Source organism: Hylaeus volcanicus, chromosome 8 (genome assembly GCF_026283585.1).
Source record: "Hylaeus volcanicus isolate JK05 chromosome 8, UHH_iyHylVolc1.0_haploid, whole genome shotgun sequence".
NCBI classification, from domain to species: domain Eukaryota; kingdom Metazoa; phylum Arthropoda; class Insecta; order Hymenoptera; family Colletidae; genus Hylaeus; species Hylaeus volcanicus.
This window is the reverse complement of record NC_071983.1, coordinates 15088663-15101459: the sequence shown is the minus strand read 5'-3', so window position 1 is coordinate 15101459 and position 12797 is coordinate 15088663. Positions and strand designations below refer to the sequence as shown.

At 35.3% G+C, this 12797-nt stretch overlaps 3 protein-coding genes across 3 annotated transcripts in view; 1 reads left to right on the top strand and 2 right to left on the bottom strand.

Moving 5' to 3' along the window:
* Positions 1-4199, bottom strand: part of LOC128880675 (uncharacterized) — an 8650-nt gene extending 4451 nt beyond the window's left edge. Inside the window, exons 1-6 of the mRNA XM_054131002.1 lie at positions 3858-4199; positions 2435-3782; positions 2145-2347; positions 1922-2060; positions 1625-1846; positions 1435-1536 (exon numbers count right to left, since the gene is read on the bottom strand). Of these exons, the coding sequence (XP_053986977.1) occupies positions 1435-1536; positions 1625-1846; positions 1922-2060; positions 2145-2347; positions 2435-3703 (1935 nt within the window). The 5' untranslated portion in view covers positions 3704-3782; positions 3858-4199. The remainder of the gene's footprint in view (positions 1-1434; positions 1537-1624; positions 1847-1921; positions 2061-2144; positions 2348-2434; positions 3783-3857) is intronic.
* A 1255-nt stretch (positions 4200-5454) lies between these two features.
* Positions 5455-10379, top strand: LOC128880676 (1-acyl-sn-glycerol-3-phosphate acyltransferase alpha). Its single transcript, XM_054131003.1, has 4 exons — positions 5455-6401; positions 7348-7663; positions 7756-7921; positions 8013-10379. The coding sequence occupies exons 1-4, from the start codon at positions 6217-6219 to the stop codon at positions 8168-8170; spliced, it is 825 nt and encodes a 274-aa protein (XP_053986978.1). The 5' UTR covers positions 5455-6216; the 3' UTR covers positions 8171-10379.
* Positions 10380-10521: 142 nt separating this feature from the next.
* On the bottom strand, positions 10522-11676 carry LOC128880677 (calcyclin-binding protein-like). Its single transcript, XM_054131004.1, has 2 exons — positions 11500-11676; positions 10522-11312 (listed from the first exon to the last, which is right to left on the bottom strand). Exons 1-2 carry the CDS (start codon positions 11518-11520, stop codon positions 10656-10658), a joined length of 678 nt encoding a protein of 225 aa, XP_053986979.1. The 5' UTR covers positions 11521-11676; the 3' UTR covers positions 10522-10655.
* Between the last annotated feature and the right edge of the window lie 1121 nt (positions 11677-12797).

Genomic DNA, 12797 nt, shown 5'->3' with positions numbered 1-12797 from the left:
TTTGGATTCATCTTCCGTTTCTTTAGATTCATCGATCGATAATGCTTCATCTTCCGTTTCTTTAGATTCATCGATCGATTCTTTTAGCGAAGGTTGATCTTCGGTAATCGTAGCTGGTTCTCTTTTTAATCGGTTCGTTTTTACCGATGTTTCCGTCGACGTCGATACTAGTTTTTCGTACGATTCGTTTCCGTCTCCATCAACTCCGTTCAACTCCGTATCATCTGTCTCGATAGAATGCGAACAGCGATTAGCGTTAATTTCTGAATGAAATCCATTCGATATATTTTGATTAATATTTCCATCACTTTCTTCCATTTGTGATTCCTCGTCGAGATCGTCCGAATCTAAATCTGAAGAATCGCTAGATGTGTCTCGTGTAGATAACATTTGTAACACTTTCTTTTTCCAAGTACTCGTGCTTGTACACAGATAACAATTAAGCAAATTAAATGTATCATCATCGATAGTTTTACTTGGAGGGTTTTCGACACGAAATATGTCACTACCGTCAATCGAACGATTCGAATCATCGACGGTTCGATCGTCTTTTCTTCCTTGCGACAAACAGCTGGATGGCGATGATCCGCTCGTAACTCTAGATATACTCGTCGATAATTTTGTACACTCGATGGACGATTTCTTTTCCGTCATTATCTCCAATACTTTTCGAGGAATGGCAATTACCTTTTGTTTCGTTCTACTAGCCATACGTCTTTGTACGTTTCTCACTATCAACGAAGACGAATCTTGCGTTTCACTAACATTTCCAGTCGACGACCAACGTATATCTTTATCGTCTACAGCAAAGTGAACGCTATTACGAACTATATTTAAAAAACACGTTTCGGCTAATGGTACGTCTGATCGTTTTTTCTCTGAAATTCCTGATGTTTCATATTCGGTCTCACTCGATACTTTGCTAATACCATTGTCATTCAACGATGCAAGAGAAGTAACGGCAACATTCAGAGATTCCCTAAATGGGTTTGGCTTATACTTTTTATTCGATACTAAACTCGAATTTGTCGATTCAGTTTCTTCCGCATTATTATTAATTTTGTCGTTGGAATTAAAACGAGAACTTTGTCGAAGTTTTAATAACGTTTCGTACAATCTCTTTAAATTTCTTGGTGAGTTTTGTTTAGAATCGGGCGTGGAATTGCTAGATTGTTCGATAGAAGAAGAATTTTGTTCGAGTTGAAAAGATTTTTTTTGATGCGGTATCGAATTATTCTCGGATGACAATTCCAAATCAACACTCGTGTCGTACAATGCTACTTTATTCTCGAAATAGTTGTTGGAAACTCTCGATCTAGCACACTTTATCGTCTCGACAGTTTTGGAAATTTTCCTTGTATTCGATTTTTGTTTAGCACGTTCTTGACATTCCAAATAATAACGAAATGGAAAATTTCGAGTTTTCATACAAACCATTTTTCCATGTTGTGCTAGTTTTTTCTCGACTAACCAGTCGTTAATGTGAACATCTTCTTCTTCTAAGGTGTCCGTCAATGTTACCAGCATCGAATTGTCCTGTATCGAACAGACAGCAATTAAACGACACGATAATTTTTTTCCCCAATTACTTGAGATACATATTAAAAACATGTGGTATCGTTACCTCTGTATTAATCGATGCTATGGTCGCAATCAGAGGTATCTGTGATGTCCTGACCGCAAAATTGTGCGTAGCATTGGAAGACCATTTGGATCCTTTGTACGGTCTTGTATTAATTAATCCGCACGGTATGGCTTGCGCCGGTATAGCAGAAAACATTCGATGCAAGTAGTGTATCGCTTCCGGAGGATATGTTTTTAATGTACCGTAATCATAAAACATCACCTGCGATGAAAATGTTATCGGTAAGAGCAATTATTGTAAATATTAACATAGTACGTACGATAGTCGTGTACCTACAGTAACTTGTAAGTCAGGTCTAACCGTCTTTATTATACCCCTGTGCCATATGTTATTGTACATACACGCACAATTTAAGCCTTTTTCTAATACAACCGGTGGCATTATGTAGTCGTGGTGTTTTAGCACATAAAAGTTGCTGTCAAAAAAATAACAACCGATATGTTTATCATTCGATTACATTAGGATTATCGGAAAGGTATACTCGAATCATAGTACGCACTGTAACTCGTCCATAAATGATTTAAACATTTGCTGCTTTTTACGAAGCTGTATCCAAAAGAAAGACGGAGTGAATACTTCCACAACGATAACTTCTATATAAGGTTTATCCGCATTTGCAAACTCTGTGACATCCAACTGTCCTACGCTTTCTCCGATCGTTACTATATCATCCGGTATTAATTTCTTACACGTATCGAGCGACTAAAAACACGTAAACGTTAAAATTGCGTAACGAATTAAACGAATAAAATGTGTCGAGTTTAGTTTAAGCAAGGATATCAGATTTACCAATGATGTCGGAAGTGCTTCAACTTGATCATCCGTATTATAAATATTATGTAATTCCGCAAGATTAACAATCTTTTGTTTTCCTTTTTGTTTATCGGTAGGTATTTCCCTTTTCGCATAATACAGCATGAAATCCCCTGTATCGTACGGTTGTACACAATGAAAGATATCGGGTAAGTGCGATGCAAATTCCCTAACACTGTTGAAACCAAGTTCCGTGTAATTTAACGAGATTCGGTATTCTTGTAAATATTTTTGCGGAAGATCGGCACACCAAATACCATCAGGGCTATTCTCGATAAGTTTTTCTAAACGAAATCGAACTCTTTTGCTTACTAGTATTTCAACATTTTCATCATCTGAAGAAGTTGATTTTTTGTCTACATCACCATTGGTTTGCCTTTGAGTTTCAACCTGAGTATCATAATTATAATTATGGAAATTATATAAACTATTTTGGTCCACCTGTACCCTCGATGTGTATTCCACAGTTTCACACTCGACGACTCGATCCTGACACTTGGACACACTGTCCTTTATGAAACTAGACGTAGCCTTAGTCTTTGCCGATGTACAAGGTGGGATATAACCAGAGGGTATAAAGTTGAAATCATTTTCTTCATCGTAATCGGACAGATTGTCGGAATCTTCGTTTCCACCTGCGGTCACCAAGACCCGATCAGCAGAATCCAAATTTGTCGACTCTCTTCGATTTGGAAAGACCTTGTTACGTGTTTGATAAATCTTATGCGACAATTCTCGTAATTGTTCTTCCAAATCGCTCATTACGATGTTTACATGAGGCATTTCTGATTGTACGTACCGAAGCAAGCAATCTTTATCTATGCCATCTGGATTTTGGTTGATACGACCAATTACTTTGGCCAATATCTCGGCAGACACACGAACTCTTAGAGGACCGGTATTCGGATAATAATGACTGGGTCTATAAGATTTTCTCCCAACTGGATATTTTTGGATATTTTTTTGTCCAGCTACCAACTTACTAATGTGTTTGGACTTGTCGGATGCTATACCTTTTATGAAAGGTGTATCGTTCCTATATTCGACTCGAACAGATTTGTACATACTTTGCAAAAAGCTCAACGGACTGAGGTATCCCAAAGATTTCCATGGTAATTGTTCACCTTCCGTTTCGTAATAATCTCCAAGTAATTGGGATAACGAACATCCACCTTTACGCGAAAGCAATAGCGCTAATATCGTTTTTTCGGTATTATCACGTATCTGCGAGTTGTTGACTTGCATGTTTAATAATTCTCGATCACTCTCTTGGCGTGCACACAAATATAATTAGTAGCAACACGTTGTTTGAAAGCGTAAAATTCTGAAAATAAGGATGTAAGGGCCGCGTAAAAATGTTATTCGAATAGTCGAATATTATCAATCGATATACACATACCTGTTCATTCGATAGTATATTAAATGGTATCAAAGTTTACGCTGAGATTACACCGTATAAAGTATATGCAATTACCACTTCCCATGCGGTGAAATCGTAGATTCCTGCCTGCCTGCACACCACTTGTCTTTTATAAGCTAACCTAAGCGTAGATCACGACCAGACTGAGCATGCGACGTTCCATTCTGCGAAATTTGAAACTCGATATCCTCGAGTACTTCCCGCGCAAACTATCGAACTCACTCGTAACGAGCGATACTATGATTGAAATTTTAAATTATACGAACTCGTGTTAGTTATTTACAGTGGGTGTAGAAAGTATTCGTACATCGATCAATTTCCAAGAAAACTATGTAAAATTGTAATTTATTAACTTATTTTTTATAAACAATGATATTTTATATATTTTTGGAAATCTCTAGAATAGATAGAGTACAAAAAAATAGATATTTATGTAAGTTGCGAAATTAACAAGAAAAAAGCAATTAATCGATAGAAATGTTGAAGCAATAAGTATTCGCACAACTGTTTAATTTTTAAAACTTCATTAAAAAAAAAGAAATTTACATTAATTTACAAGTATATAATATTATATATAATAGTATATACTTCCTTCGTGGGATTTTCTTTTGATTTTATAATTATTCTAACTCTTCTAAGCGTTAAATTAACTATAGTTAATTTATAAATTATTAGTTATTCGAAGTGGGATATTATTCCTCTATTAGAGCCATTTTTAAAAGTACTTTCCTGGAAATTTGATGTTTTCTATATCGTACGGAGCAATAGACTAATGCGTTTACGTTAAAAACTCTACTGTAAATGGTTCGTCATAAGAATCGTACAAATACTTATTGCTTCTATACTTTTACTTACTTTTCGCATTTTTTTGTTAATTTCACAAGTCATATTAACTAATAAATGTTGTGCGGACTATATCTAGCTTAGAGGCTTCCGAGAATATGTAAAATGTCATTGATTATAAAAAAAGAAGTTGAGAAACTACAATTTCACACAAAAGTTTTTTGGGAAATTGATCGGTGACGAAATAATGTCTCGTAAATTAAAACATTATACATACGTATACAAGGTGTCCCAAAAATTTTGTAACACCTTGAAATGAGTGGTTCGGGAGGCGATTTGAAACAACTTTTTCCTTAGCGAAAATTTTGTCCGAGGCTTCGTTGAGGAGATATTAACGGAAAACACTGACCAATCAGAGCGCGCATATACATTGGAGCGGCCGCGGTAGCGAAGGCTATGTGCTAAGCGACCGCGCTTGTACCCGAACAAGCGACTCGACGTACATCTTAGGACATTGATGGAGCCGCTTTGCACGTAGCCTTCGCTACCACGGCCGCTCCAACGGTATACGGGCGCTCTGATTGGTCAGTGTTTTCCATTAATATCTCCTCAACGAAGCCTCGGACAACATTTTCGCTAAGAAAAAAGTTGTTTCAAATCACCTCCCGAACCACCCATTTCAAGGCGTTACAACATTTTTGGGACACTCTGTATACACGTATGCACGTATACTGAAGTATACGCGTGGAATACTATTCTTATTTTATATTACACGTTAAATTTAAAGTTTCTAAATACATTTACGGAAATAAGGCAACTTTGAAGCAAAATAATCGTATCAATGAGCATATCAAGACCAAGTATGAAGTAAATCCGGCCATGAACAAAATATGTCCCATACGAACATTGCAACCCCTTTTCACCTCCTCAGGGGTTGAATTTTTTAAAATGCCGGAATAGGTGTTCGATTAATTATATCGAAGAGCATTAAGACCCAGTTTCGAGCAAATCCGACCACAAATAAAATATTCCTCGTACAAACGTTGTAATCCCTTTTTACCCTCGCCCCCCTAGGGGTTGTATTTTGAAATATCCTTTCTTATTCCTTGCATGCATCATAAAGGAACCCTCTGTGTATAATTTTAGCTATCTCGGTTCAAGAGCCTGGGCGTTGATAACTCACTGAATCAGGGCTTTCATTCTTATATATGTATATATATATGTACATCATCAGAGATGAGAACAAATAGGGCCGTAGGAACGATACGCAGTGCATTAGGGTGTGTATGCGTGTGCGTGTGGGGGGTGGGTGGTGCAGAGTAGCTTTGCTGAAATAGAGCGAACCGACAACATTATAAGACGGCAATCCAGCAGTGGATGGATGACAATCGGTGTTCTTCCTCGATACTATTCGATACGTTGCATCGTGTTCGAAGCCGTAGGATATCATACAAGATCATTTTGATAACCGTGAAACTACTTTTGTCAGTTGTGTGGTGCGGTATCGATAAATTTGCTTACGGTATCCGTCATCCGCCCTCTATCGCCATAAAAGATGGCACCGTCGTGTTTCGAGGTGATCCTCGTCGGTTTCATCCTCATGTTACCGTTCTTGTACGAGACGAGCAGAACCTTTCGTTACTATTTCAAGTTCCTCATTTACTATGGATGCGTAATGGTTAATTCGATCACGTTGCTTCCGATTATGCTGCTACGACCGTGGAACGTAAAAAACTTTGTGTTAGTAATCATAATAAATTTCGTTACTCTCAAGGTTCATCATTTCTTTCGTTTTCTTTTTTCTTTTTCTTTTTTCGTCTACCAACTATGTCTTATTATTTATTAGTTCGTCTAAAGCGACGATGCGTTGTCAGGCAAATTTATTGAACGATGGTGGTGTAGGGTTCCAGCAGCAGTTTCGATACAGTGGCGATGGTATGGTGATTCGTGGTGGTATGGTCGCGATGGTGTGGTGGCGGTAATGGTGGCGATAGTGGTAGTGCGGTAGCTATTCGAATAACATCCGCTATTCGCAATTCGCCCTACAAATGTCATACGCGTGACGTTGGAATTTGTGTAAATTATAAAATTCCCGGTATTTCGAATCGTTTGTTTTGTTTTTATAAACGATGTATTTCATACAAAAATTTTCGTTTAATTCTCAATTATCAAATATTCGCTTTTCATACCAACGCGACACAGTAATATTTCAAATAAAATTCACGTAAAACGAAGGCAAATTTTGGTCTTTTATCCTCAGAGTTTACGAGACCGTCAACTACTTTACGGATAGAAGAAATTTAAAAGCATATTCCTTGTATCGACGATATTCTTTCGCGTGATGTTTCGATATTTCGTCCTAAACGTTGAGTACAAATATCATCACAAGTTACTTATTTTTACAATTGATAATTATCGTAATAAATATTACGTTCAACTTTTTATTTTTGTGTGTGAAATTGACAAAGGACGATGTAACGTTTGCCTCGAAAATTCTCTTAGCTCGACAATCTATCAGCCGCCTTTGCGTGACGTTTAACTTTAGGTAAAAATGTAATATATCATAAACATTCATAAATACCGATCACACCATTTATCAATAACTTTGCCGATAATACTATGGACTTTGTGTTTCGTACCAGCTGTGTCTAGGTTATTAAAAGCATTGTACTAAATATACTTTTAGATTAGCATCGTCTATGTGCTCCTGTTTTACTAACTTATTGGGAGTACGTTGGGAACTCAGGGGGAGAGAACATTTAGAACAAGATAGAGCATGCATAATAGTAGCGAATCACCAGAGTTCTTTAGACGTAATGGGAATGTTTCAAATATGGCCAGTAATGGATAAATGCACTGTGGTGGGAAAGAAAGAGCTATTTTATGCATGGCCTTTCGGGCTGGCTGCTTGGCTTTGCGGATTGATATTTATAGATAGAATGAATTCAGAGAAGGCCCGTAATTGTATCAATACCGCCACTAACCACATCAAAGATAAAAAGGTAAATCTTTCTTTTCAACTTTACGTATCAATCGGTAACAGTATAGAAGAATTTCTTGGCGGGGTATGCTCATTCTTGCATTTTCTGTATAGATTAAACTATGGATATTTCCCGAAGGCACCAGACGCAATACCGGTCAGATTCATCCTTTTAAAAAGGGTGCCTTTCACGTTGCCATTAGTTCCCAATTACCTATATTACCAGTCGTATTTTCTTCCTACTACTTTTTATCTTTTAAAGAAAAGAGGTTCGATTCAGGTGAGTCTTCTGGATATATATTAGATTCATTTATACAAAGACATTTCAAGAAGGGAGTTTCAATATATACATACTCACGTTTCGTTCAAAGGTCAAGTGATGATAACAGCGTTACCACCGATATCTACGGAAGGCTTAAAAACAGACGATGTCAGTCACTTGATGCAAAAGACACAGAACGTTATGACGGAAGTTTTTCAAGCAACTAGTCGCGAAGTACAACTTTCAAGTACTTGTACTGCTTCCTAGAGTAAACCGATCATTCCATGCGAATTCGATTCGCTATTTCATCGTTGGACGCTCAGCGGGGTAACTAAGTCTCAGTTTGAAAACCAAAGACTATTTTTCTATATTTTATGATGCGTTTATTTAATAATTATAATTTTAATATTCTACAAAGTATTCGTAGCACCTGTAAAATACGTGCAAGCGAGTATTAGAATAAATCTTGTATGTATAACAAACTTATTCTCTCTTGCTAGCAATTTATCACATTTAAGTATTCAAACCTGAATCGACAACTTTCTGAATCTTGGTAATATTTATATTTTGCTTTACATATTTCATTTTACAGCAACTCTATCTTACTCACTTTTTATTACTTTAAACAAACTTTTCAACCTCGCTTAACGAACTTTGATATAATCGATGAATGCATGTAAAGTGATAAGTTTTTTTTCGTATAAAAATAAAGTATTAATATATTATGGAGCAGCTTTAACACGGACAGATATTTCGTTTCGGAACGAACGAATATTTTAATTTTATCTTTATATTGTATATATATACATATATGTATGTATATCGTTAAAGTAAATGTATCTCATACATGTTTTATATGTTTTAATGTTTATATACACGTACGGTGAAAGTTAGGTGTAAGAAAAAGAGGAAGAGAAAGAATCTGCTGTAAACGTCTTAAACGTTCCAGCTAAATTATTCAAAGGTCAGAAAATTCGTGCGTATATCTCAATTTTTAATAAATCATACAATCGATTCTTTTTCTTCCTATAAATAATCGTTTCAGTAAATTATATGGAACATGTTTTATTTAGATTTTATACACTATTTTATACACTATTTTATACACGCTGGCCTTAAGGGTGCGCAGGAGTCAGAGCAAAACTCCAAGTTGACTTTAGCAACAGTTGCGAAAAAAGTAGGATAGATCCTACCGTTTCGTCTCATCTTTTTCTGATTTTTAAAAAAAATCAGCCGCAAAGGTTGCTTCCTCAGCTCACAAAATGATAATAACTGATTTGAAAAATTACAAATGTTTGACATCATTCTGTCTTTGTCTCTCCTTCGATTGTTGTGTCTCCCTCTCTGTCACAGCATCATTGGAGTGACAAGGATCTATCTATCCTTTTCCCGGAGCTTTTCCTACTTTTTCCGCAACTCTCGCTGAAGTCAACTCGAAGTTTTGCTTTGACTCCTGCGCACCCTTAAAATTAACAGTTTATTCTTAATTGGTTATTTTTTTTGTTAAACTTGCTTGTTTTTTTATATTATTTCATACTTTAAAAAGTGTAAATCTATAAAAGTGAATAATAATTACGAAATTCATTAATGAAATTTATACACTGTGATAAAATTCTCATTAGAACTTGTACTATCGGTTGCACACTTTCTTCTTAGATTTACCGTTATATTAAGATTTATCAATATTATCGATAATTAGAAGAAATTAAGTTGCCAGTCTCATTATCAAGAGTATAAATACCTACATAGAAACACCGACAAAGCTATTATATCAAGACATCGAGCATTGTACAATTAAATTTTTATATCATAATGTTTATGTGCCAGGGAATGTATACATACACATGGCGTGATTTATGAACGCATGTCAATTTGGATTGGGATCGCGTATTCAACAATTGCCAAACGTACAGAATCCACGAGAGAAAATCCAACTTTGTAGCATGCAGTAATATAACTCTTTTCATTTAGCGTGTAGATTTATGCTCTGAAGGTATGATAAGACATACATTTACGAATCGTCTTGTATTATTCGAAATGATCATTCTGCTATACCGATGGTCCAAATACAATCGAATGGATATATATATATATACATATAAATCAACTATTATGGTACGGTAGCTATAATAGTTTGTCGTAACATTATTCTCGCAAAAAGGAAGTGCACAGTTCCAGAAATTTTTGTAAAATTCAAATATGTATCAGATTTGTAAATAAATTAAAATCTTTTGACTTAGGCTTGTGGAAAGTTGAACATTTAATTATATATTAATGCAGGTACATTTAAAATATACACGAATAGGATACATTAATTGGATCGAATTGTTTTAGAACTAACGAAATTATCATTGCATCGTATATGTTATATTTACTCCTATTTAAGTAAACATGTCAATTATACGGTACAAATAAATTTTAACCGACTAATGCACAGATTACATTTACTATACCAAAAGCATACATGCGTTTGAGAACCTAAGTAACAGAGCTAGAAAGATGTGCGATCGATAATCACCTTTGAGGATTCCTCTCTATTGCATTCTTTGTTGTATATACAAGCAGAAAAAAAAAGGAAAAGAGGAGAATGTTGTAAATATTATAATATATAAGTTAAAAAATGTTTAAACGTAGATTTATTTCATATAAAATATGAACTAAGTTTACTTTTTACAATGTACTCGTCTATAAGAGTCTAAAAAATAACGAACTTAATGGGCACAGGTAAAAAAACATAAAATTAAGAATAGTTTTAAAATGAGGATGCCATCTTCTCTTGACTCTCCGTCCATGCTTCAGCTATAGCCGCCTTTAGTTTGTCGTCTCCTTCTTGATACAGCTTTTTCATTAAATTCATTATACCGGCGCTAGGATCGGTTTCGCTTCCCGTCGCATCCATAATGGAAGATGCTTTGGATTCTTTGTTTCGTTTTTCTACTTCCGTCATGTGCGACCACATTTTTGGAATTTTCTTGACGAGCGACACAAGGACCATGTCTGTTTTTACTTTGACGCTACTCTTATTTACGTCGATTTCTTCGCATAAATTATTAATAGTTAAATTATAATTTTTATTATCCAATCCAAAGACCCTTAGATCTACCGATTTGTCCGAAAAATTACATGTCACCGCCTCTTTAGGCAAGAGATGGACATCGTTTAATGTAACGTAAAGCTTCACAGCTGCATTTGTTTGATCCCAACCATAATTATTCAGTTTGACTTGGTAACATTTTGGTGCAGATCGAGACGTTACATCAGTCGACGTAGTAGACGTCGAATTCGTCTTTTGGATTAATTTCGATAATTCTGTTTGCAATCTTCTAACTTCGAGACCGAGTATATCCTTTGTCCTTGGTCGAGAAGCTTGCTGAATGAAGTTTTTGATTTCTTCTATGTCCAATTTTAACTGTAAGAGAAAGCGATATAAGTTACGCGTTGCAAGAAAGTTTCTCGATATAATTTACCGATGCACGTAATTGTATTATTAATGTGATATTTTATATTATTTAAAGAAAACATGTAACGAATAAAAAGTAAAAAGAAAGAAAGAAAAAGAGAATCGGAATCGAACAAATAATAAAATGCATACATACCTCGTCGACTTTTGTTGACATACTTTTTTTTAAATATAGGTACCAGGAAAAGATTTAACGAACGTTAACTTTTTCGACAGATTACCAATTTTTGTATCACTTTCAACGCTTCACTGCTTTCACTACTTCTCACTCCATTCGATGATCATTTACACGTCAAGTGTCGACATCGACTGCCAGCACTTTACAATCCGTTCGGTAACAGCACGGTATAGAAATTTCTGGAGTGTTCCAAAATTGTCGATGAATCGCGGTAAGATGTCATTTCATTTACAATTATATTCCCATAGTCGGAAATTAGGGGTATTTCGATTAAAAGGAAAAAGAAAACGAAAAATAAGTTGTTTAATCATTTTTTTTTTCTTTTGTTTTTCTTATTTAGATATTCAATTGAAACGTCAAAATACCACAGAGAATAAAGAAATTCAGTGCGCAGGCGCATGCGAGAGCAAGCACGGTTGGACCAGGTTATATCTTCGACACAACCTTATCGAATATTATCAATCACCACTTATTACTGTTTATTATATGCAATTACATTGTAGCCTGTACAAAAAAAAAAAATAGAACGTAGGGTTAATATCCTTGAGATTGTATGTATGGTCGAAGAATGTAATGTAACGTAATATGTATTCTAACCTAACCTATGTGAATAGTGGCTGAGAAATAGTCTTACTTCTTGTCTCATTACCTATGTAAATAAATGAACATGTGAATTGCGGGGAAGGTAATCTAATCCAGAACCAGAGCTTCTCTCTGAGTGGGACTTTTATTGCTATTAACCCTTTGCACTCTGCGAACAGGAGTAGCATTACAATAAATATTATAACTTTGTAAAGTCTTTTTGGTATCACTAGACTTGATTATTAATTCTTTCAGCTTTCTGGAAGCAATAACACCACTGGAAACATAAAGGATATATCTTACGATATGTATATGTCCCATGGTGTAACATATATATGTATTATGTAAGGTATATCGAATAATAAACTTTCTTATAAATAATCTCCCAAATATTCAGATAAATTCTCATTTACAATCCTCCCTATTAAACCCATAAATCAATTCCTATTTTCCTGCAAGTGAATTACATGGCGTAGGATTCAATTGATGTTATAGCATAAATGTGTTACATACATATAACTAAATAATGGAATTACTCTACATTTTGCCATCAGGAGAACATAATATGCAAAGAGGTGGCACGAGGAATTTTTGGTACGTATGAAATTCTGGCCCGAATTTTACTCCTGGTATCAGGAGCACATGATATGCGAGGAGGTGGCACGTTTGCGCCT